This window comes from Scyliorhinus torazame, chromosome 8 (assembly GCF_047496885.1).
Source record: "Scyliorhinus torazame isolate Kashiwa2021f chromosome 8, sScyTor2.1, whole genome shotgun sequence".
NCBI lineage: Eukaryota > Metazoa > Chordata > Chondrichthyes > Carcharhiniformes > Scyliorhinidae > Scyliorhinus > Scyliorhinus torazame.
Window position 1 is genome coordinate 27,852,809 of NC_092714.1, and position 26,720 is coordinate 27,879,528.

General features: G+C 51.9%; 1 protein-coding gene across 4 annotated transcripts in view; it reads right to left on the bottom strand.

Annotated features, from left to right (window-relative positions):
* LOC140427702 (immunoglobulin superfamily member 5-like) overlaps nucleotides 1–26,720 on the bottom strand; it is a 126,886-nt gene that overhangs the window by 49,801 nt on the left and 50,365 nt on the right. For 2 of the 4 annotated variants that reach the window (XM_072513222.1, XM_072513219.1), the window contains 4 exons: nucleotides 26,108–26,224; nucleotides 9,131–9,155; nucleotides 5,840–5,925; nucleotides 1,444–1,505 (listed from right to left, as the gene is read on the bottom strand). In XM_072513222.1, coding sequence (XP_072369323.1) covers nucleotides 1,444–1,505; nucleotides 5,840–5,925; nucleotides 9,131–9,155; nucleotides 26,108–26,224 — 290 coding nt within the window. Of the gene's footprint in view, nucleotides 1–1,443; nucleotides 1,506–5,839; nucleotides 5,926–9,130; nucleotides 9,156–26,107; nucleotides 26,240–26,720 lie in introns of all 4 variants that reach the window. The other 2 variants (XM_072513217.1, XM_072513218.1) reach the window with 1 other exon arrangement.

Genomic DNA, 26,720 nt, shown 5'->3' on the forward strand with positions numbered 1-26,720 from the left:
TTCTGTACATGGAAGGGCAGTTTGTTTGTACTGTCCTGAGAAACAGATCTGAAGCTTTCACCTACTGATGGCAAACCTGTTGAAAAATAAGGTAATGGTGCCCAATGTAAGTTATGAGCCCAGAGCAGGTTAGAACGGCGGCGGCGGGACTCGGTTCTTTTCTTCCGGCCGGGCCGGAGAATCGGCGGGCCAGCCACGGAGAGCGGCCCGCGACCGGCGCCGCGCCAACCACACCGGCGCCAATGGCGCCGATTGTCATGATATCCACATTAACATATCATGGTGCAGTCACACACACACTGATGGGCAGGTAGACGGACCAACCAACGCACTCATAACATCGCAGCCAATCACCAGTGAGAGCACACGCACTACAAAACAGGGAACACCACAGTTCCCGCTCATTCCACCAGGAGATAGCTCAGAGCACAGAGCTCACAGTGCGCCACTCAGACATAGACCATGTGCTGAGTGCCTCACTAAGATAGTGCTAGGGCTGGATCCACAGGTTAGCTGGTGAAGTACGAACCACAGCCAGAAGTTAATAGTTATTATTGTACAGAATAATAAAACAGAGTTGTTCCATCTACAACCATGTTGGTTCGTTTATGTATCGGAACACCCAACACGACATGATACCAGGACTGGAAACTCGCCGGCTCTGCGGAGAATCACGTGCCAGCGTCAGGGAGGCATGGCCCGTTCACGGGGATTCTCCGGCCAGGCCCCAGGCTGGGGGAATCCTGCCCCCTGTTCCATGTAGGAACTCCAGGAAAATTATTGTTTCATGGACAACCACATATGCAGGAAACGCTGTTAGCTGGAGGGGTTTGTGCTCTGGATTTTAAAGCATGACCATTAACTGGTATTATTGCAGTGAATCGGGAAAGTTGAGAGCTAGATGGACAGCATGTTACTGGATGTGATCACCCTGCAGCTTAAAGGTATACAGGCAGAGAGGGAATAAATAACCACCAGGCAGTCAAGGAGAGCCAAGCAGATGGTGCAGGAATCCTCGAAAATATTACAGTGCTGGAGTGAGAGGATGTCCTAGAGGGATCAAGGACAGAATCTATTTAGTTAGAACTCAGATACAAGAGAGGCAACTTCTACTGCTGGGTGTGTTTTATAGACCACCAATTGGTTGGAAAGATGTAGAGCACCTTGTCCTCCAGTTCTAAATACTGGTGAGGGTTGGTTCCTCTGGGGAGTGCAACCAGACCTGTTCTACCACATCTGGCTCAGCTGCACAGTGGGTGCAAGAAGAAAATTGGGAAATCGAAAATGTGAGGCGATTTGATAGTTACGGGAGCAACAGATGTTTCTTCAGGCACAGATGTGAACCCTTTATTAAATTTGGTCTTTCAGACTTTGGGCCTTTGCTGCTTGGCTGAGTCTTCCTCAGATTGGATTGTCAGTGTTAACCAAGTCTGCCGTGCTTACCTCCAAGGCATCATTGTTCATGCTCCCAGGCCACGAGTCTATCTGGTGAGATGAAGGAATACCTGGCAAAGAAAGAGTACCGTGAGCGACATAAAATTAGCGAGCGTCACTTAATATTCAAACGCAATTTTAATAAACACCGTTTTGTTTTAGTTCAAATATACATTTTGCTGATCACCGGTCATTACAGCAAATGCATTTTCATTGTAAATGCACAACAGGCTTTTATTGCCAAGTTTTTGAAACTGTTTACTTCCATAAACTGTTTCGATTCAGCGTTCCATAATACTGCTTAGAGTACAGGAAGATAGAACACTCCTAGTCTTCTGCCAATTCTAGCTTTGAGAGCAGTCTGTTGTATGTGTGTGTGTGTGTGTGTGTATGTGGAGCCAGGTGCCAATAAAATCGAAGGCAATCTTTGAATCATAGAATAGTACAGCACAGAAGGAGACCATTTGGCTCATTGAGTCTGTGCCAGCTCTTTCGAAGAGGAATCCAGTTAGTCCCACTACCCCACTCTTTCCCCATATCCCTGCATTTTTTTTCTCCTTCATATATTTATCCAATTCTCTTTTGAACACTAATAAATTAGGGCAGCACGGTAGCATTGTGGATAGCACTGTTGCTTCACAGCTCCAGGGTCCCAGGTTCGATTCCCGGCTTGGGTCACTGTCTGTGCGGAGTCTGCACATTCTCCCCGTGTGTGCGTGGGTTTCCTCCGGGTGCTCCGGTTTCCTCCCACAGTCCAAAGATGTGCGGGTTAGGTGGATTGTCCATGCTAAATTGCCCATAGTGTCCAAAATTGCCCTTAGTGTTGGGTGGGGTTACCGGGTTACAGGGATAGGGTGGAGATGTGGACCTTGGGTAGGGTGCTCTTTCCAAGAGCCGGTGCAAACTCGATGGGCCGAATGGCCTCCTTCTGCACTGTAAATTCGATGATTTATCTGTATCGAATGTGTACAGATTATCCTGTCAGACAATGCATTCCAAATCCTAATCAATCCTTACATAAAAATGTTTTTTTGTCATGTCAAGTTAAATCTGTCTTCTGGTTAACAAACCTTCAGCCATTGCAAACAGTTTATCTTTATTTCATTTCTCTTCATAATTTTAAACACCTCTATCAAATCTCCTGTTGGCCTTCTCTGCTCTAATGAGAACCATCCCAGCTTTTTCCGGTATATCCATGCAATCTGTTAACCATGAAATAATATTAGTAAATCTCTTCTGTAGCCACTGGAAGGCATTCGCATAATAATAATATATTTTATTGTCACAAGTAGACTTACACGAACACTGCAATGAAGCTACTGTGAAAATCCCCAAGTCCCCACATTCCGGCGCCTGTTCGGGTCCACGGAGGGAGAATTCAGAATGTTCAAATAACCTAATAGCACGTCTTTCGGGACTTGTAGGTGGAAACCGGAACACCCGGAGGAAACCCACGCAGACACGGAGAAAATGTGCAGACACCACACAGACAGTGACCCAAGCCGGGAATCGAACCTGGGAACCTGAAGCTGTGAAGCAACAGTGCTACCCACTTGCTACCATGCTGCCCAGATACCTCCTTAGTGGTGCTTAGTAATGGGCACCATACTCCAGCTGAGGTCAAAGTAGACCTTTGCACTGTATGCCCTGATTCCTAAAGTCCATTATCCTACATTAGCTGCCTTGTTGACCCTAAAGACTTGTGCACAAGCACTCCTATTCCCCTATTAAAATTGTTCCATGTATTACCTCTCCTCATTCTTTCTACCTCATACATGGTAGGATTAAATCTCATCTACCATGCGTCCACCCATTCCACCAGCCCGCCTATATTCTCTTGAAGTCTGTTACTATCCAACTATAGGCGGCACGGTAGTGCAGTGGTTAGCTGTTGAAGAAAATAATAGTCAGCACTTCGAGTTTTCGCGAAAGATCTTTTATTTAACACAAAGTTCGTGGGGGGATTAGATAGACCAAAGTCATTCCAAATGTCCCCTCTCTTCAGAGGTAAGGCAAGCAATTTATATGTTACAGTAAGCAATATCTCGGACAAAATGCATTCCTTAGATTGGCAGAAAGACAGAAAAAACGAGCAGGCCTTGAGTTCCTCGCCTAAGAAAAATAATAATTGTCTGCTGTCAGCAAAACAATGTGCAGCTGTATGTTTGTTTACATTGTATGACCTTCTGACTGTTTCATACAGAACCTCTTGACTAATAAATAAGGCAAAAGATCCATCATGCTTTGCCAAGTGCCTATTTCCATGAAATATAGTCAAGCAGCCGGTTAAAATGAATTAAGTATTGAGGCAGCTAATCCGCCAACTAAAGTCCCTTCTACATTAGCACTGTTGCTTCACAGTGCCAGAGTCCCAGGTTCGGTTCCTGCTTGGGTCACTGTCTGTGAGGAGTCGGCACCTTCTCCCCATGTCTGCGTGGCTTTCCTCCAGGTGCTGCGGTTTCTTCCCACATTCCAAAGGTGTGCAGGTTAGGTGGATTGGCTATGATCAAACATATGGGGTTACGGGGTTAGGGTGGGGGAGTGGATTGAGATAGAGTGCTCTTTCTGAGGGTCGGTGCAGACTTGATGGGCCGAATGGCCTCCTTCTTCACAGTAGTGAGTCTATGGAACATTTCCACTACACTGAGATCCAAACAAGGTCAACTGCCTTGTTAAAGAACAATGGGTGGGATTCTCCATCAGCTGACGCCAAACTTGCAAAATGCGATTGGGTGGAGAATAAGTTCCAAAGCTAAAATCGCAGCAGGCGCCGATTTGACGCCAAATCGCAATTCGCAGTCACCTGGACAGAGGTGTCAATGTGGTCCAGAGCGCACGTACGGTAAACGCCGTTTCCATATCATTAGCGGGCCCGATCCGGTATATCCACTCCGGACTATCCACAATCCTCCTCCTCCGATTGGCCGAGTTCCCAACTTTGCAGTTCACTTGTGCTTGTAAAAATCGTGAACCCGTCGCGGCGTCTGCTGAGGGAGAGAGAGGGGAGGTACGGAAAATGTCCAACATCGCCATAGTTTGCTGACAGCTGTGCCGCTGGCCAGGAGGTTTCTGTAAGGGCTGGGGGTAGTAGCGGGGGATGGCCAGGAGGTGGGCTGTGGAATATCATACACTGCGCATGCCGCTAACAGCCCGCGGTGAACTTACAGCACCTCCCTAGGTTCCATGTGGCCCCAGCTGACCCATCAGCAGGATGGATGCGCTCCAGCGCAACCAGTGCCACCTTGTTGGCTGGGTTGAGTGTTTGTGGAGTGTGTAATGTTTATATGCAGCTGCAGCTTGTCAGCCTCCCAACGATCAACCACAGACCTGGCGAATCCCGCACCGTTTCTCATTGGAATCGATTGTGTTCCACGTGGCACCGGTGCTAGCCCCTCCACAGTCGCTGAATCGATCCAGGTTCGGCGGCAGTTTTGCTGTTGTGAAAGTCCATGAATTCTGCGTCGGAGCCAGTACTTAGTCTCAGACTGGGAGAAACCCGCCCAATGTCTCCATTCGCAGCTACGTGTTAGCGAGAGGAAGACACATCCTTGGTGCCCTGCACTGTCCCCCACTCCCCATTAAAACAACCAGCTGCAAGAATGAATCCAGGAGACTTTGAATCAGTGCAAGCTAACATATATTTAGAAGTGCTAAAGTTATGTATAATGATCATGCACCTATTCCATCAGTGGTAATTCAATTCTCCTAAATTTTCCTAACTCTACCGACATGTCGAGGTGCATCCGTGACATCCACATGGCACATGTTGTCTGTAATGACTTTGGAGGGTAACCTCTGGGAGTCCGAGGCCTGGTGAACCCCAGCATGCTTTGGGTCTTCTGCTTGGAGGCAGCTGCACCCTTCTCAGCCTGAGCAGCTGGAGTTGATGGGGTCACAGGCAAAGAGGGTGGCGAATACCTGGTCACCCTTCGAGTGTCCTGGGTGGATGCCCCAGGGGTATCCGTCTGATGCTCCTCCTTCCTTTTTGGGTGCCCAAGGCCCCTCCCTGACTCCTTTAGGAGAAGGTATACCTGGAGGAATCAAGGTGCCCCAACCCCTCTCGCCAAGCCTCTCACCTGACATTTACTAAATGGCATTACTACCATGATAAGGCTGGATATAGCATGAGACATGTTTAAATGCTTCATCACTCACCTTCCAGTGTTCACCACTCCTGAGTGGGGAGGTGGCATCCATTGTTTTGACTTGCAAAATGTTTTGGCACAAATGTGTTCAAAGATATCTATCTAAATTGGAGTTTAATGGCTATGCCAAATTAGGGGTAATGCAAAATGTCCAAAACATTGTGGGAGATTGCAGGTGGACACAAATAGATTTCAACCTGTTCATGTAGAGAGACACACATTTTAACACCGACTTGGGGAAACTTGTAAATCATTCTTACTTTCAGCGGACACTCCGAAGTTCTCCAGCCCGGACTTATTCAGACCATTCCCAGTCGCCTCAAGAGATTTCTTCCTCGATATTTTTCTTAAGAGTGACAAAAGAAGGTTAAAACGTAGCAGGTGTGTGTCCGAATGAAAAATCTTATCTGGAAAATTACACGTGGACTGTGGAACGGATGAGAGTGAGTAACAAGGCTCTTGTTTGTTCAATGGCAGGGGAGAGAGCAGATGGCCCCAGATCAAAATTGTAGGTTGAGTGAGAATGACCCACTGAGTTGAAACACATTGGCGGAATGTCTGCACAACACCACAGGCAGGAACAAAACAGGCTCCCAATCCATCTTTTGTGCAATGAATTAATTGCATAGTTACTTGGAATATAAAGCCAGAAGCAGACCCAAATGGCCTAAGCCAGTGTTTATGCACCACATGAGCCTCCTTCCACCCTACTTCATCTCTCCCTCAGGTGCTTATCGACTTAAATGCATCTCTATAATTCATCTCCACCACTGCCTGTGATAATGAGTACCAGATTCTCGAAGTGAAGATATTTTTCTTCCATTCCCTGTTTGGCCAATTGACAACCATCATATAATAGTATAATATATTATAATGTTTAGTTGCCCCTAAAAGTGGAAACATTTTCTCAACTCCGACCTTCTCAAATGCCTACATAATTTAAATGACTCTTTTCGGTCAACCCTCCTGGACTGAAGTGAGGCTCCAAACTACGGCCTTTGAGAATGCAGCCAACTGGAGCAAGCTGGCAATTTCATTGTGTTGGGTCACTGCCAAGTTTTTGATAATTTTTTTAAATTACACATTTCAGCATTGATGCTCCTACTTACAACCTTAATTGCAGGGAATTCTTTACACTTGATTTCCAAAAGCCAGAGTTCACCCAGAATACTTGGGCGAAGCTACAACACGCGTAAATGAAAGTTAACCAGCAGAAACAATATGCTATAGAGAGAAGCTAATCAATAGGTCAGGTCAAAACTTTGTTATGAATGACGGTGGACAAATAAACAACTAACATGAGGGGAGGGGGCTCTGTTCTGGTGGTTTATCAGGTGGACAGTGATGATCCCAAGACACTATTCATCTTGGAATGAATGTAGAAATTGATATATATTATATTTCATATTTCTGACACTAATGTGATTAAAAACTCTGATTTAAAATACATACATGCAGTGTGTCTACTAAAAATGTAATTAAGGAGTCATAAATGATGAGGTAATGCTTGATTTTAACCAGTTACTTGTTTACTGAAAGATGGCTAATGAGATCTGGAGCGAGATTCTCCGACCCCCCGCCGGGTCGGAGAATCGCCGAGGGCTGGCGTGAATCCCGCCCCCGCTGGTTGCCGAACTCTCCGGCACCGGAGACTTGGCGGGGGCGGGAATCGTGCCGCGCCGGTTGGCGGGCCCCCCCCCCGCGATTCTCCGGCCCGAGTGGGCCGAAGTCCCGCAGGCATGGATTCAACCACCTCTCTTACCGGAGGGACAAGGCGGCGCGGGAGGGCTCCGGGGTCCTGGGGGGGCGCGAGGCGATCTGGCCCAGGGGGGTGCCCCCATAGTGGCCTGGCCCGCGATCGGGGCCCACCGATCCGCGGGTGGGCTTGTGCCGTGGGGGCACTCTTTTCCTTCCGCCTTCGCCACGGTCTCCACGATGGCGGAGGCGGAAGAGACTCCCTCCACAGCGCATGCGCGGGGATGCCGTGAGCGGCCACTAACGGTCCCGCGCATGCACCGCCCGGCAATGTCATTTCCACGCCAGCTGGTGGGGCACTTCCGCCAGCTGGCGGGGCGGAAATCAGTCCGGCGCGGGCCTAGCCCCTCAAGGTTAGGACTCGGCCGGTCAAGGGGCAGAGGATTCCGCACCTTTGAGGTGGCGCGATGCCGGACTGATTTGCGCCGTTTTTGGCGCCGGTTGGCGGACATCGCGCCGATACCGGAGAATTTCGCCCATGTTTTGATTGCCAGAGATTCCTTGGAGGGAGGTAGTTTATGAGTGATTGTATTTAGCCTTAGCTAAACAGATGATGGGACATCTTAGTAGGATACAGATGATGTAATTAATGTAAGAGCCATGTCTGTCTGTAGTTTTGCAGTCCATTATAAGATTTTAAGTTGAACAATAGTTTGCCATAGGATTTGGGTCTGACAAGACAGAAAGACTTTCAGCTTGTCCCTGAATGGGCCTCTCTCTCCAAAAGGTCAGCACAGATATGCAAGCAACCTGTTTTGTTAACTTTATTGATAAGTGACATTTGAATTGTACTGGATTGCTTAATTGGAATTAATGGTAAGTGTAGACAGTAAGTTAAAGTTTTTTTCCTTTTATTTAAGAATTGCTTCACTGTTAATTGGAAACCTATTTATTTGATGTTAATGTGATTAATTTTGTGTTTAAATTAAAGTTTGTTTCTTCTTTTTTATAAATTTAGAATACCCAATTTTTTTTTTCCAATTAAGGGGCAATTTAGTGTGGCCAATCCACCTAACCTGCACATCTTTGGGTTGTGGGGGTGAAACCCACGCAGACACGGAGGGAATGTGCAAACTCCACATGGACAGTGACCTAGGCTCGGGATTCGAACCAGGGTCCTCAGCGCTGTAGGCAGCAGTGCTAACTACTATGCCACGTGCCACCGTGACTTTTTTGTAACATAAAAGACATCTATTAGTGCCAGCCGGGACCATTGATCATGCCAGTCCCGAATCCGGGGTGGCTTTTAAGTGCCCGGTTCACGAGCCCCAACTGCTGGGCCTCTGCCCCTCAGTGGGGGAGTTCGTAGTCCATGAGCCCCGCGGGAGATCAATTGGGTCATCCCTGTGGGTGTTGTGAGGGTTATTACAGTTCCCAATAGCATTGGCTTATCCTAGGGTTCAGTGTCATAGGTAGTGGTTCCCATTCAGTAACTTTCCCAACTGTCCATCTTCATTGATTGGTCTACATAGAGTAAGTTTCAATGGGCTGATCAACCCCAGTTTGCATCACAGTTAAGCCTGAACCTGCCCCCACCTGACATTCACTTATGCCCCTTCCAACAAGAGTTACTGGACAACAATGAGGAACAAGAACACCGACTGGCTTTTCTCTCCCGAGCTGACATCAATTGTAGGTTGCGCACTGAGTAAGACTGTCTAACTCTGTGCAGAATCTGATCTGTACTGTTCAGCAAGATACTGGGCAATCAGGAAGATGAAACACTGTTAAAGACTTTTTGCCCCTTTCGGAATAAACATACAATACTGCGAAAGAACAAACATGTGCTTATTTACCTCAACTCATTCTGATAACTGGATTCTAGGAGGAAAAGAAAGAATTGTAAATTTAAGAATGTTAACGATTAAGTTAAAAATGAAGATTTCCTCTTATTTTGAAGATACCACCTAATTTATCAGCTACTCTGTTTTTTCATCATTTTCTTCCCAACACAAAGTGATATCTTAACTGTGGTCTTTGTCCGAGTAGGCAGGTGTGACAATTGGAGGAGTGGGAATTTATAGGATGTTACATCTGGGTGAAGGGCCAACAGTGACAGAGCAAAAGACACTCAAAACTGAAGGGATGCAGAAAATACTGGTTTGATGATCACAAGTTTGGGTTTTAACAATCTCCATCAACTTGCCAATGACTCACCAAGGGGAGTAAGGAGTTTTGGTGTTTTGGGAAAGAATGTGTTTGAGTTGGAAACAGTATGTTGAATTTCAAAAGGCAAAGCAGTTTCTTAAAATAAAGCTCCCAGGGTCCAGTATGCTGCATTGATTTTAGTTCAATCAATTTTGGACCACATTGATAACCAACTTATGCTTTCTTTGATGCACTTTAGCCCGAACATTATGGGGAGATGGTGGTGTAGTGGCAATGTCGGTGGACTAGTAATTCAAAAATCCAGGCTAATGATTTGAGAAGTGAGGTACGAATTCCACCGTGGCAGCAGGTGGAATTTAAATTCAATTATTATATCTGGAAGATAATGATAGTCTCTGTAATAGTGACCATGACAACTGTCATTGATGGTTGTAAAAACCCAACTGGTGGGCAGCATGGTAGCATAGTGGTTAGCACAGTTGCTTCACAGCTCCAGGGTCCCAGGTTCAATTCCGGCTTGGGTCACTGTCTGTGCGGAGTCTGCACATCCTCCCCGTATGTGCGTGGGTTTCCCCCCGGCACGGACCCCCCCCCCCCATCCCCCTCCCCGGCACGGACCCCCCATCCTCCTCCCCGGCACGGGCCCCCCATCCCCCTCCCCGGCACGGGCCCCCCATCCCCCTCCCCGGCACGGACCCCCCCATCCCCCTCCCCGGCACGGACCCCCCCCCATCCCCCTCCCCGGCACGGACCCCCCATCCTCCTCCCGGCACGGGCCCCCCATCCCCCTCCCCGGCATGGACCCCCCATCCTCCTCCCCGGCATCATTGTGGTGTGCTGCGTCCTGCACAACATAGCCCAACAGAGGGGCGATGTGCCGCAGGCAGAGGAGGGCGGAGTGGAGGAGCAGCAGGAAGAGGCGCAGTCCTCCCCAGATGAAGGGGATGGGGGCAATGGTCAGGGCAGACGGGATAGACACAGGCGGGTGGCTGTCCACCGTTACCGGCTGGCCCAGCGGGCACGGGACAGACTGATAGACGCCCGCTTCACTGACTAGATGGGCGTGGGAATCGGGTAGTATGGCCACAGACCGCACACCATGGCAACAGCCGACCACCCACACCCCCCACCCATCCACCCACCCAGCACCCTCACCCCCCTCCCCAACCATCCCCCCCCATTGCCGATCCACCTGCGGCACAACGGGCCGGGCTCACACAGTTGCGGGTGGACGCGTGCCTATTGCAGGCCATGGAGGATGATGACAACCCGCCCTGCGATGAGCTCCTGGCTCCACATCATTGGACAATGTCTGATCCATGGCCACAGTACCACCATCCACCCGGACCATCCTTGCATGCGGCTGTGACACTGCAGCGCACGGTCCCGTCCTCTGCCCGGGGGGATGTTGATGGCGGCCCAGGGGGAAGGGGGCAGACTCACCTGGGGCTGAGGTAAGACCACCCCTCACACACACACTTGCGCTCAACGTACATGACACCCCCCGCATGCTTTGGACAGAGCACAAAGGCAGCTTCTGTAGGTGCAACATTGACTTTAATAACCAAAGGAGTTCATGCACGTGCCCTAGCCCCTAAAACTCATCTGTGCCCTGCACCCATGCCAACTTACTCACGGCCCTTTGACTACGTCTACGTGGTTCCCCAGACGGTACAGCAGAACTGGAGGTGGACTCCTGTGATTCCTGCCCTCTGACACAGGATCCCTTTGGCGGCCGTTTCCTGGGGCGTCCTGGCCTAGATGGGCCAGGCTGCGGCCCGGGTGACTGGGATGGCGAGCTGCCAGCCTATCCTGCCCGTTGCCCACCCGATGCACCTGGGACGGAAGGGGGGGAGTCCGAGGTGTCGCGGTGTTCCGGGACCTCCCCTACATGGGGACCCGGACGGACCACACCACCTCCTCCTCCCTCGGGGTGCCCGATGGCCCCCAGGCCTCTACATGGGTGGGGGATGCGAACAGACTGGCCATCCGACGCCCTCCCGACATCTGGCGCTGCCAGTCCTGGAAGCCCGTGCTGGTATCGACAGGGGTCTGCAGGTTTGCAGCCATGGAGCCCAGGGGGTTGGCAAACCCTGTCTGTGACTGTGCGAGGCCGGCTCGCACATGGCCACTGGCGCCGATGCCCTCAGCGATGGCCTGCTGAGACTGGGCCATGGACTGCTGAGACTGGGCTATGGCCTGCAGAGACTGGGCTATGGCCTGCTGAGACTGGGCTATGGCCTGCTGAGACTGGGCCATGGCCTGCAGAGACTGGGCCATGGCGTTGAGCGCCTCTGCCATCTGGCGCTGGCACTGGCTCATGGCCTCCTGTGAGAGGGCAGCCATGTCCTGGGCCACAGGCGCCGCCTCCACGGAAAGCCCCAGGCCTCGCAAACCGTTCCCCATGTCTGACACCGGTCGCACCCATTGCCCCCACCGCAGACGCCACCCGTGCGGTATCGGCCTGGGTGGCACGTATGACCGGCACCACTCCCAGCTCCTGGACGTGGGTGGACTCCTCCACCTGCGACTGCAGCCGCCGCAAGCCGGCCGTCACCCCTCTTCGCTCGTCTCCGGGTCGGTGGTTGCATCGGATCTATGTGTGGGTGTGGTAACTCCAGGAACCCGGGATCCATCTGGGCGGCAGATGTTCGCTTGGGCTGGGCTGCCCTCCGACCGCCCGGCCCCTCTGCTGCTCCTACCTCCACCTGCTTGTACCGGGACGGCTGTGTTGTGCGCACCAGTGAGTGTACCAGACGCCTCGTCACTAAAGTGCCCAACCGAGGTGAGTGTTTTCTGCGATGGTGGAGGGTGTTGGTGACAGCAGTGGCGTTGTGTCGTGCTCTTCGTCCCACTCTGAGTCCATGGCACTTTGGGGTGGGGGTTCGTCTCCACCCATCCACTCTGTGTCACTGTCCGGTATTTCGTCTTCCTGGGTAGTGCTGTCCCGGGTAGGGGTGTCCCGGGTAGGGGTGTCCCGGGTAGGGGTGTCCTGGGTAGTGGTGTCCTGGGTAGGGGTGTCCTGGCTCAGCTGTGACGGGGGCCTGTGGCTGCCCCTTTCATCGCTGGGTGGCACACGCCTGCATCGTCGTACCCGCACGTGACGGGGGCGTCGTCTCCCTGTTGCTCCAGGTCTCTCCGTCTCCCGTGGTGTGCGAGGGGCATCCTGCGGGCGTCGCATGCCGGAGGGTCCGGGTCTCTCCGTCTCCCGTGGTGTGCGAGGTGCATCCTGCGGGCGTCGCATGCCGGAGGGTCCGGGTCTCTCCGTCTCCGTGGTGTGCGAGGGGCATCCTGCGGGCGTCGCATTCCGGAGGGTCTGGGTCTCTCCGTCTCTCGTGGCCTCCGAGGGACATCCTGCGGGGGGTCCTGCATCTGCGGGGATGGGTGCCTCGACGTTTGCTCCTGCGATACACAATGAAACATGCATGGTTAGACACGCAGGCAGTGATCAGGTGGTATGGGGGAGGGGGGATATGGGGGAGGGGGGATATGGGGGAGGGGGGATATGGGGGAGGGGGATATGGGGACGGGCTGTCAGTGGCTCACTCGCTAGTACGCCCCCGACCTCTGCATCAGCAACCTCCCGGTCCTCAGGTCCGCCAGCCAGTTCCAGGGCCCTTCCCTCATGCTCGGTCAGTGGCCTCTCATCAGTGGGGCCTCCTCCAGTCCTCACATGCTCCCTGGTGTTGTGTGCGCGTTTCTCCTGTGGCGGGGGAGGGGTGGCAGGGGTAAAAGGCAACAGTGTTAGACAGGTATATGAATGCACGCCATCGGTTGCGCGTGCATTGCAGAGGTTAAGGTTAGGGCTGGATTCACTTGGGGATATGGGGGATATGGGGGAGGGGGGATATGGGATATGGGGGGAGGGGGGATATGGGGGAGGGGGGTTATGGGGGATATGGGGATGGGGGATATGGGGGAGGGGGGATATGGGGGAGGTGGATATGGGGAGGGGGGATATGGGGAGGGGGGATATGGGGAGGGGGATATGGGGGAGGGGGGATATGGGGGGAAATGGGGGAGGGGGGATATGGGGGATATGGGGAGGGGGGATATGGGGGAGGGGGGATATGGGGGAGGGGGGATATGGGGGAGGGGGGATATGGGGGGAGGGGGGATATGGGGAGGGGGGGATATGGGGGAGGGGATATGGGGAGGGGGGATATGGGGGAGGGGGGATATGGGGGAGGGGGGATATGGGGAGGGGGATATGGGGAGGGGGGATATGGGGGAGGGGGGATATGGGGAGGGGGATATGGGGGAGGGGGCATATGGGGATGGGGGATATGGGGAAGGGGGGATATGGGGGAGGGGGGATGTGTGGGATATGGGGGAGGGGGGATATGGGGAGGGGGGATATGGGGAGGGTGGATATGGGGAGGGGGATATGGGGGATATGGGAGAGGGGGGATATGGGGAGGGGGGATATTGGAAATATAGGGGAGGGGGGATATGGGGGAGGGGGGATATGGGGGAGGGGGGATATGGGGGATATGTGGGAGGGGGATATGGGGGATATGGGGGAGGGGGGATATGGGGGAGGGGGGATATGGGGAGGGGGATATGGGGGAGGGGGGATATGGGGAGGGGGGATATGGGGGATATGTGGGAGGGGGATATGGGGGATATGGGGGAGGGGGGATATGGGGATATGGGGAGGGGGGATATGGGGGAGGGGGGATATGGGGGAGGGGGGATATGGGGGAGGGGGAATATGGGGGATATGTGGGAGGGGGATATGGGGGATATGGGGAGGGGGGATATGGGGGAGGGGGGATATGGGGGAGGGGGATATGGGGGAGGGGGGATATGGGGAGGGGGGATATGGGGGAGGGGATATGGGGAGGGGGGATATGGGGAGGGGGGATATGGGGGAGGGGGGATATGGGGAGGGGGATATGGGGAGGGGGGATATGGGGGAGGGGGGATATGGGGGATATGGGGAGGGGGATATGGGGGAGGGGGCATATGGGGATGGGGGATATGGGGAAGGGGGGATATGGGGGAGGGGGGACATGTGGGATATGGGGGAGGGGGGATATGGGGAGGGGGGATATTGGGGATATAGGGGAGGGGGGATATGGGGGAGGGGGGATATGGGGGAGGGGGGATATGGGGGAGGGGGATATGGGGGATATGTGGGAGGGGGATATGGGGGATATGGGGGAGGGGGGATATGGGGGGAGGGGGGATATGGGGAGGGGGATATGGGGGAGGGGGGATATGGGGGAGGGGGGATATGGGGGATATGTGGGAGGGGGATATGGGGGATATGGGGGAGGGGGGATATGGGGAGGGGGGATATGGGAGGGGGGATATGGGGGAGGGGGGATATGGGGTGGGGGGATATGGGGGAGGGGGGATATGGGGAGGGGGGATATGGGGTATGGGGGATATGGATATCGGGCAGGGGGGGAGGCTCACCCTGCCTGCTCTGACGAGGTCGTTCACCTTCTTGTGGCACTGGGTGCCTGTCCGTGGTGTCAGGGCCGCAGCGGTGACGGCCTCTGCCACCTCCCTCCACAGGCGCCGGCTGTGGCGTGGGGCAACTCTGCGGCCGTGCCCGGGATACAGGGCGTCCCTCCTCTGCTCCACTGCGTCCAGGAGCGCCTCCACATCCCATGACTGGAACCTCGGGGCTGAGCGGCGGCCAGCCATCCAGTCGGGTGTTCCGGTCGGGTGTTCCGGTCGGGTGTTCCGGTCGGGTGGGGGGGAGCAGCGCGTCATTATGAGCCGTCACGCCGTGCGGCGCGTATGACGCTGCACGGCGTGAACCACGTGAGCAAGCGCGGATCCCGTCACGTCGCTGCTAGCCCATTTCGGGCCGGAGACTTCGCGACGATTTTTGCGGCGTGACGCAAGTCGGATTTGCGCCGTTTTATGCACCGATCGGCGGACTTTGCGCCGATTACGGAGAATTTCGCCCCTGGTAACTGCAGTTTATGGGGCTCAACCAAGGACCTCGGGCATTTTAAATAAAATCTTATTTCATCTGTATTGTGATGTTAGGTCAAGTGGGGCTGGAATTAACCGTGCACTAACTCCAGAGTGTCGTGATAACATGTTGCAATCAAGTTGCCTCTTACTCTTCTAAATTCCAGCAGATACAAGCCTAGTCTGTCCAACCTTTCCTCATAAGTCAATCTGCCGATTCCAGGTATTAGTCTAATAAACCTTTGCTGATCTGCTTCTACTGCATATACATCATTCCTGAAATTAGGCGACCCATACCGTACACAATGTTCCAGATGTGATCCTAGCAATGCCCTATATAATCAAAGCATAATCTCCCTACCCTTGCATTTCCCTTGCAGCAAACGATAACATTCTATTAGCTTTGCTAATTACTTGCTGCACCTGCACAGTGGAAGCACAGTGGTTAGCACAGTTGATTCACAGCTCCAGGGTCCCAGGTTCGATTCCCGGCTTGGGTCACTGTCTTTGCGGAGTCTGCACGTTGTCCCCGTGTCTGCGTGGGTTTCCTCTGGGTGCTCCAGTTTCCTCCCACAGTCCAAAGAAGTGCGGGTTAGGTGAATTGGCCATGCTAAATTGCCCTTAGTGTTCAAAAAGGTTAAGTGGGGTTACTGGGGGGACTTCCGGGTGCGGCTATGCAGAGCTAGGTCGCATATTCGGTAGCTCCCGCTTGGAACGGACTTTTGGGCTCTTTTACAGGGCCCCCACGGCATTTGATTGACATTTCCCGGTGTGGCAAGAAGACTGCAGCATTCCCCTGACAGTGTCCCCCAGGAGTGTTGTGTCTTTTGGCTGCCAGACCCGGCAGAAATAGTAAAGGATTTGGCTGCAGGTTTAGACAAGGGCCTCTTCCAGCATGCAGGCAGGGGAAGGGCAAGCTTAAAGCTGCAATCTGACTTGACTCTATCAAAGGTGAATTCTAGCAGCAGAGGGAACAACTGTGAAAGGAGACCAGGGCCATTGAAGAAGCAGGGACGAGGCTTCCGGTGGTGGCCATGGAGGAGTAGGCCGCGCATTCGGCAGCTCCAGTCTGGAACTGACTCTCAAACCTTTTTCAGGAGTTTCCATAGACTTTTTAAACGGACCAGAAGTGTAACGGCCAGAGGAGCGGCACAGGAGCGACGGGGGAAGCGAGGGAAAGAAAACAAAATGGCGGTGGCCAGGGACAAAGGGGAGCTGCAGGCATTCATCAAGCGCTGCTTCGAGGAGCAGTGCGAGGAGATGCGCAAGGAGATGGTGGCGCCTATGCTTTCGGCAATTGAAGGACTCGGGATCACCCAGAAGGTCCACGAAGCTAAGATCCAGGAGGTACAGAAAAGAGTCAGTCATAACGAGGACGAGCTCGTGGGCCTGGCGGTGAGAGTGGAGCAGAACGAGGCGCTACACAAGAGGTGGGCGGGAAGACTCGAAGACCTGGAGAACAGGTCGAGGAGAAAGAATCTGCGAATCCTGGGTCTCCCTGAGGGAGTGGAGGGGGCTGATGCCGGGGCATACGCGAGCACGATGCTCGAGGCGATGATGGGCACGAAGGCCCCTTCGAGGCCGCTGGAGTTGGACGGGGCACATCGGGTGCTGGCGAAGAAGCCCCAGGCAAATGAGCCGCCAAGGGCGATGGTGGTGAGGTTCCACCGGTTCACGGGCAGAGAGTGGGTCCTGTGATGGGCCAAGAAGGAGCGGAGCAGTAAGTGGGACAATGCAGAGGTCCGAATATACCCGGACTGGAGCACGGAGGTTGCAAAGCTGAGAGCGGGTTTCAACCGGGCCAAAGCGGCGTTGTACCGGAAAGAAGTAAAATTCGGAATGCTGCAGCCAGCGCGACTGTGGGTCACATACAAGGGCCAACACTATTACTTTGACACGCCTGAAGAGGCGTGGACCTTTGTACAAGCCAAAAAGTTGGACTCTAACTGAGGGTTTGTGAGGGTAGGGGGGATGTTTGAGGTTTGATGTGTGATGGCTGTTGTATATAGGGGGTCAATCACGCGCAGGAAATGTTACATGGGCTGGGGGAGAGAGACAAGGCCACGACAGGAGCAGCGCCGGGGGGGGCGGAGCGGGCTTTGGAAAGCGCGGGGTGTTTTCCCGCATGCGGGAAGAAAGGCGGGAAAGGGAACGAAGGAATGCATATGGATTGGGAGACTCCCACGCGGGGAGGTCAATGGGATAGCGGGGGAAGCCGGGGTCAGCAGGCGTCAGCTGACTTACGGGAGTGACATGGGGGGAGCAGAAAAGCTAGACAGGGGTCTAGCAGGGGGGGAGGGGAGGGGGGAAGGGTGGGGGGGGGGAAAGGGTAGCTGCTGCACTGGCCGAAAGTGAATGGGACACAGAAGAGGTGGTCGGGACGGGGATCCCTCCTCTGGGGGACTGGAGGGTGAGGGAGGCGTGGACATGGGACTGGCCCAGAAAAGGAGATGGCTAGTCGGCGGGGCGTGGGGGGGGGTGAGAGCCCCTCCAATCCGGCTGATAACGTGGAATGTGAGGGGCCTGAATGGGCCGGTGAAGAGGACTCGAGTGTTCGCGCACTTAAAGGGACTGAAGGCGGACGTGGCCATGCTCCAAGAGACACACCTGAAGGTGGCGGACCAGGTCAGGCTAAGAAAGGGATGGGTAGGACAGGTATTCCACTCGGGACTGGACGCGAAGAATAGAGGGGTGGCAATATTGGTGGGAAAGCGGGTGTCATTTGAGGCCAAGATTATTGTAGCGGACAATGGAGGGCGATATGTAGTGGTGAGCGGTAGGCTGCAAGGGACGTGGGTGGTGTTGGTAAATGTATACGCCTCGAACTGGGATGATGCTGGATTCATGAAGCGCATGTTGGGGCGCATTCCGGACCTGGAGATAGGAGGCCTGATAATGGGAGGGGACTTCAATACAGTGTTGGATCCAGCACTAGACCGCTCCAAATCAAGGACTGGAAAGAGGCCGGCGGCGGCCAAGGTACTTAGGGGGTTTATGGATCAGATGGGGGGAGTTGACCCATGGCGGTTTGCAAGGCCGCAGGCCAGGGAATTTTCTTTCTTCTCCCATGTACACAAAGCCTACTCCCGGATAGATTTCTTTGTTCTGGGTAGGGCGCTCATCCCGAGGGTGGAGGGGACGGAGTATTCGGCTATAGCCGTTTCGGACCATGCCCCACACTGGGTGGAACTGGAGCTGGGAGAGGAGAGGGACCAACGCCCGTTGTGGCGGCTGGATGTGGGACTGCTGGCGGACGAGGTGGTGTGTGGGAAGGTGAGGGGGTGTATCGAAAGGTACTTGGAGGCCAACGACAACGGGGAGGTGCGGGTGGGGGTGGTATGGGAGGCGTTAAAGGCGGTGATCAGGGGAGAGACAATTTCCATTAGGGCTCATAGGGAGAAGACAGAGGGTATGGAAAGGGAGAGGTTAGTGGGGGAGATTTTGAGAGTGGACAGGAGATACGCAGAGGCCCCGGAGGAAAGATTACTTGGGGAAAGACGACGGCTCCAGACGGAGTTTGACCTGTTGACCACAGGGAAAGCGGAGGCACAGTGGAGGAAAGCGCAGGGGGCGACCTACGAGTATGGGGAAAAGGCTAGTCGGATGCTGGCACACCAGCTCCGTAAGAAGATGGCAGCGAGGGAAATAGGGGGAGTCAAAGATGGAAGGGGAGCCACGGTTCGGATTGCGACGAAAATAAACGAGGTATTCAAGGCCTTTTATGAAGAGCTGTACAGATCCCAGCCCCAGCGGGGGAAGAGGGGATGAGACGATTCCTAGATCAGCTGAGATTCCCGAGGATGGAGGAGCAAGAGGTGGCTGGTTTGGGTGCACCAATTGGGTTGGAGGAGCTGAGCAAGGGTTTGGGGAGCATGCAGGCGGGGAAGGCCCCGGACCGGACGGATTCCCGGTGGAGTTCTACAGGAAGTACGCAGACCTGTTGGCCCCGCTACTGGTGAGGACCTTTAATGAGGCAAGAGAGGAGGGGACCCTGCCCCCGACAATGTCGGAAGCGACAATTTCTTTGATCCTAAAGCGGGACAAGAACCCACTGCAATGTGGATCGTACAGGCCGATCTCGCTCCTCAATGTGGATGCAAAGTTGCTGGCAAAAGTGCTGGCCACGAGGATCGAGGACTGTGTCCCGGGGGTAATCCACGAGGACCAGATGGGATTTGTAAAGGGCAGGCAACTAAACACCAATGTGCAGCGGCTCTTAAACGTGATAATGATGCCATCGGAGGAGGGAGAGGCGGAGATAGTGGCAGCTATGGACGCGGAGAAGGCCTTTGACCGAGTAGAGTGGGAGTACCTCTGGGAGGTGCTGCGCAGGTTTGGGTTCGGGGTAGGGTTTATCAATTGGGTTAAGCTCCTTTACAGAGCCCCGATGGCAAGTGTAGTGACGAACCGGCGGAGGTCGGAGTACTTTCGACTGTACCGAGGGACGAGGCAGGGGTGCCCCCTGTCCCCCACTGTTGTTCGCATTGGCGATCGAACCATTGGCCATGTCATTGAGGGAGTCTAATAAATGGAAGGGGGTGGTCCGAGGGGGAGAAGAGCATCGGGTGTCGCTATATGTGGATGACCTGTTGCTGTACGTGGCGGATCCAATGGAGGGGATGGTGGCGGTCATGCAGACTCTAAGGGAGTTTGGGGAGTTTTCGGGCTATAAGCTCAATGTAGGGAAGAGTGAGCTCTTTGTATTACAGGCGGGTGACCAAGAAAGAGGGATAGGGGACCTACCGCTGAGGAGGGCGGAGGGGAGCTTTCGGTATCTGGGGATCCAGATAGCCAGGAGTTGGGGGACCCTACATAAACTGAATCTGACAAGGTTGGTGGAGCAAATGGAGGAGGATTTCAAAAGATGGGACATGTTACCGCTCTCGCTGGCGGGTAGAGTGCAGTCGGTCAAAATGGTGGTCCTTCCGAGGTTTCTGTTTGTGTTTCAGTGCCTTCCCATCGTGATCACTAAGGCCTTTTTTAAGAGAGTAGGCAGAAGTATTAAGGGGTTTGTGTGGGCGAATAAGACCCCGAGAGTAACGAGAGGGTTCCTGGAACGCAGTAGGGACCGAGGAGGGTTGGCGCTGCCAAACCTTTGGAGCTAATACTGGGCAGCAAATGTGGCGATGATCCGCAAGTGGGTTATGGAGGGAGAGGGAGCGGCATGGAAGAGGATGGAGATGGCGTCCTGTAAAGGAACGAGCCTGGGGGCGTTGGTGACGGCACCGCTGCCGCTCTCGCCGACAAAGTATACCACGAGCCCGGTGGTGGCCGCAACGCTAAGGATCTGGGGCCAGTGGAGACGGCACAGGGGTGCAATGGGAGCATCGGTGTGGTCCCCAATCAGGGGTAACCACCGGTTTGTCCCGGGGAAGATGGACGGGGGGTTCTAGAGCTGGCATCGGGTGGGGATTGGAAGGATGGGGGACCTGTTCATCGACGGGACGTTTGCGAGCCTAGGGGCACTGGAGGAGAAGTTTGAGTTACCCCCAGGAAATGCCTTTAGATATATGCAGGTGAGGGCTTTTGTGAGGCGACAGGTGAGGGAATTCCTGTTGCTCCCGGCACAAGAAGTTCAAGATAGGGTGATCTCAGGTGTATGGGTCGGGGAGGGCAAGGTGTCGGAAATACACCAGGAGTTGAAAGAAGAGGGGGAAGCGCTGGTAGAAGAGTTGAAGGGTAAATGGGAGGAGAAGCTGGGGGAGGAGATCGAGGAAGGTCTGAGCGCTGATGCCCTAGGTAGGGTTACTTCCTCCTCCTCGTGTGCCAGGCTCAGCCTGATACAATTTAAGGTGGTCCACAGAGCGCACTTGACGGGGGCGAGGTTGAGTAGGTTCTTTGGGGTAGAGGACAGATGTGGAAGGTGCTCAGGGAGCCCGGCGAACCATGTCCATATGTTTTGGTCATGCCCGGCACTGGAGGGGTTCTGGAGAGGAGTGGCGGGAGCAATATCTCAGGTGGTGAAAGTCCGGGTCAAGCCAAGCTGGGGGCTAGCAATATTTGGAGTAGTGGACGAACCGGGAGTGCAGGAGGCGAAAGAGGCCGGCATTCTGGCCTTTGCGTCCCTAGTAGCCCGGCGAAGGATCTTGCTAATGTGGAAGGAGGCGAAGCCCCCCAGCCTGGAGGCCTGGATAAATGATATGGCTGGGTTCATAAAGTTGGAGAGGATTAAGTTCGCCTTGAGAGGGTCTGCGCAGGGGTTTTACAGGCGGTGGCAACCGTTCCTAGACTATCTCGCGGAGCGTTAGAGGAAGGTCGGTCAGCAGCAGCAGCAACCTTGGGGGGGGGGGATGGGACGTCCTGGGAGGGGGGGGGGGGAGAGGGGGGACTGCCTGGGAGGGTGAATGAGCAAGAGATATCATGAAGGGTTGGCGAAACTGGCACGTACGGGTGAGGGCCAGTGTACAAAGCCGTGTAAATATATCATTTTACCATGTATATATCATGCTCTGCGCGATTTCTCGTTTTTTTTTGTTACGGGGGGGGTGGCGTTTATTGTTTGTAAGGGAGAAAAATTGTGTTAAAAAACTTTAATAAATATTTTTTTTTTAAAGTGGGGTTACTGGGTTACAGGGATAGGGTGGAGGTGTGGGCTTGAGTGTGGTGCTCTTTCCAAGGGCCGGTGCAGACTCGATGGACTGAATGGCACTGTAAATTCTATGATTCTATGAGTAACCATTTACGATTCATGCACTCGGACACCCAGATCCCTCTGAATCTCAGAGTTCTACAACTTCTCACTGTTCAGGTAATATGCCTCTTTTTGATTTGTCCTGCCAAATTGGACAACTTGACATTTTCACACAGACTCCATTTGCCAGTCCTTTCCCCCTCACCTCTCGATAGCCTTTTGTAACTTTCTTATGGGCTCTTCACAACTTACTGTCCTACATATCTTTGTGTCATCAGCAAATTTAACAACCATATCTTCAATTCCTTCAATCAAATCACTTTTTTAGATTGCAAAACGTTGAGGCCCCAACACTGATCCCTGCGGCACACCACTCGTTACATCTCACCAACATCTTCTACCAATCAGCTTGACTCTCTGATTCCTCATAACTAGCCTATCTTCTATCCACGTCAATATGTTACCCCATACACCATGAGCTTTTATTTCCTGCAATAATCTTTGATGAGGTTCCTTGTCAAATTTCTTCTGAAAATCGAAGTACAGTACATAAACTCATTCCCATTTTCCCACAGCACCTGTTACTTCTTCGAGGAACTCCACTAAATTGTTTCAAAATGATTTCCCTTTCACAAAATCATCTTGACTCTGTCTGATTACGTGGAATTTATCTAAGTGTCCTGTTACAACGTCTTTAATAATAGCCTCTAACGTTTTCCCTCTGACAGATGTTAAGCTAACTGGCCTGTAGTTTCCTGCTTTCTGTCTCCCTCTCTTTTTCTAATCCAATGAAACTTTACCCAAATCTAGTGAATTCTGGAAAATTAAAACCAATGCACCAGCTGTCACACAAGACACTTCTTTCAAGACCTTAAGTTGAAGTCCATCAGGACCTCGGGACTTGACAACCCACAATTTCAATAATTTTCTAAGTACCACTTCACTAGTGATTGTAATTTCCTTGAGTTCCCCCCTCCCAGTTCCTGATTTACAGCTATTTTGGGGATGTTAATTGTTTCCTCTATAGTGAAGACTGATGCAAAATAGCTAGTCAATTCATCTGCCGTCTCCTTATTTTCCATTATTAATTCTGAAGCCTCAGGGGCTGGTTTAGCACAGGGCTAAATCGCTGGCTTTGAAAGCAGACCAAGGCAGGCCAGCAGCACGGTTCAATTCCCGTACCAGCCTCCCCGACCAGGCAGCGGAATATGGTGACTAGGAGCTTTTCACAGTAACTTCATTAGACGCCTACTTGTGACAATAAGCGATTTTCATTTTCATTTCACTTTCTACAGAACCAATTCTCACTTTGTGAACCCTTTTCCCCTTTAAGTGTGTATTGAATCTCTTACTATCTGTCCTTATATTTCTGGCTAGTTTTCTCTCATACTCTAATTTTTCCCTTTTTATTAATCTTTTAGTTATTCTTTGCTGTTTTTTATATTCCATCCAATCTTCTGACTTGCCACTCGTCTTTGTGCAAGTACCTGCTTTTTCTTTAAGTTTGACACTATAACTTTCAGCTAATCATGGATGGTGGATCCTCCCTTTGGAATTTCTCTTTCTCATTGGAATGTATCTATTCTGTGTATTCTGAAATATCTCCTTAAATGCATGCCACTAAAGCTCTCTTGACCTATCCCTTGAACTAATTAGCCAGTTCACTTTCCCTAGCTCTGCCCTCGTAATTGCCCTATTTTAAGTTTGAAATACTAGTCTTAGACCCATTCTTCTCTTCCTCAAACTGAATGTAAAATAAAATGTTATTATGATCACTGCTACCTAGTCACACCTTCATTATGAACCCATTAATCAATCCTATCTAGTTCCACAGTAAAGTAATTAATCAGTCCTATCTCATTGCACAAGTTCAGATGACGTGAGCTGTCTATATTTAATGACTGTCCATGGGAGTGGTGAACATATGGCACAGATTGCCTGAAAAGGAATGTGGTATAGCATTGGCAAGTACACGGTGAAACAAGCTAGCTGTCTGTAGAGATAACAACTGAGGAACATTTGATAAATGGACCACATTGGCCTATATTCTAGATCTCCATTCCAATATCCCTATCTTAGTTTACCTTGTCAGAATTTAGTTTATTCATGGTAAAGAAATTAATGCACTTTACTCAAGATAGGATAACTATCAAAAGCCCTGGGAGCGCAGATGAAATCGGATTCTGACACAGAGTCCTGCATTTACCTAAATTAAACCTCAGGATTACAGAATCACAGAAGCGATTTGGCCCATCGAGTCTACGTTGGCTCTGTGAAAGAGCATTCTACCTAATCCCATCCACCTGCCTTATCACCAAAACGTTGGACAATCTGTTCCTGCACCTCCTTTAGAGTTTTATCCCTTTTTTTTATACTGCCTCCCCACATTCTTCCTGCCAAATTGAATCACCTCAGAATTCTCTGCATTTAACTTCATCTGCCACTTGTCTGCCCAATTCACAAATATGTCTCTGTCCTTTTGAAGTTCAAGATCATCCTCATAATAACAATAATCTTTATTAGTGTCACAAGTAGGCTTACATTACACTGCAATGACGTTACTGTGAAAAGCCCCTAGTCACCACACGAAGCCGCCTGTTCGGGTACATTGAGGGAGGATTCAGAATGCCCAAATCACCTAACAGCACATCTTACGGGACTTGTGGGAGGAAACCGGAGCACCCGGAGGAAACCCACGCAGACACGGGGAGAACATGCAGACTCCGCACGTGACTCAAGCCGGGAATAGAACCTGGGGCCCTGGCGCTGTGAAGCAACAGTGCTAACCACTGTGCTACCGTGCCACCCATATCAGGCAACATGTCCAATCTTTGTATTATCCTCAAATTTTGAAAGAATGCCCTGAAAACCACAGTCTAGGTCTTTAATATATATCAGGAAGAGCAAGGGTCCCAACACGGAAGCCTGGGAACCTCTACTGCAAATTTCCTCCAATCTGAAAAACAATCATTCATCGCTACTCTGTTTGCTGTCACTCAACCAAGTTGTTATTTAAGTGCCTACTTTCCCTTTTATTCCATGAGCTAGAATGTTCCCAAAAGTCTGTTGCGTGGCACTGTATCAAACAGCATTGCCCTTATCCGCCTTCTCTGTTACCTCCTCAAAAATCTCCAAGTTGGTTAAACACGATTTTCCCCTATTGAATGCTGGCTTTCTTTAATTATCCTGCGCTTATCATAGATTATCATCGAATTTACAGTGCAGAAGGAGGCCATTCGGCCCATCGAGTCTGCACCGGCTCTTGGAAAGAGCACCCTACCCAAGGTCAACACCGCCACCCTATCCCCATAACCCAGTAACCCCACCCAACACTGAGGGCAATTTTGGTCACTAAGGGCAATTTATCATGGCCAATCCACCTACCCTGCACATCTTTGGACTGTGGGAGGAAACCGGAGCACCCGAGGAAACCCACGCACACACGGGGAGGATGTGCAGACTCCGCACAGACAGTGACCCAAGCCGTGAATCGAACCTGGGACCCTGGAGGTGTGAAGCAATTGTGCTATCCACAATGCTACCGTGCTGCCCTATCTAAGTGACTGTTGATTTTGTCCTGCACTATAGTTTCCAGACCGTTGCCCACCACTGAAGTCAAACTGACTGATTTGTTGCTGCCCTTTTCAAACAAGGGTAAAACATTCCCAATTCTCCAGTCCTCTGGCACCACCCCGATGTCTAAGGAAGACGGGAAGATTATCACTGAAGCCGCTGCAATTTTTCACCCTCACTTCCCTCAGTACCCTTGAATGCATCTCATCCGGTCCTGGCACCTTATCAATTTTAAATAAAGATTGCCTTTCTGCAGGTAATTGTTACCTGCAGTACAGTAAATAAACAAACAACCATCAGCTGGAGAGTCCAGGGGATGAACATTTCCTACTTATGTGAAAAGCACCGTCCGATTATACAACATCAAAGCATACTCCAATCCACTTCGGCCCAATTACCTTGAATATCGAGTATCACAAATTAATTTAATATGTTGCAAACAAAGAACAAATGCAATAAAAAAATAAAATTGCAAATAAATAAATACGTCATCATTTGAAAGATGAATAAAAAAAATGGTACTGACCAGTATGTTTGGATCGTTTTATGCAGCATACAATTATTATGATGAGTATTATAAGCAGGATAACCCCAATGATAGGCACCACAATGGCAACGATCAGCCAGGTTTTATCTTGATTGGCTGCAAAGTCAAACACTTCAAGGAATTAGTCAATAACTGATAACCCGGACGCACAAACCTTCCTGATAATATGGACTTGGCGATAAGGAGCTATGGGGCTTGAATTCAAGGCCATGTCTCAAAACACCAGAATGAAGTTCAGGTCAAAGTCGAATTCGCTCCCTATCTCGCATGAAAGCGTTGACTCTAGCTGGGATAGAAACTCCAAGGGCACTGGTCTTGCTTCAGACTCTCACCCAAGTGTCTCCTTCTTATGTGAGCCTGTTTGACTTTGAGGTTGTAAAGACACAGTCTGAGCCTGTCATCACCCAGTGTCAACGCCCGTGCATTTGACAAATGGTGTTAGCAGTTAGCTGACCCTCCTGCCCTGCGGCAATTGTTCACATCCCCATCAACCATCTAAGATCTGTTAACTCACCACAGGCCATCAATTTAAATCTAGGACACACTTGCCCTGGCAGTTACTTTTCCACATAGCTAATAAAAGCTCAATTAC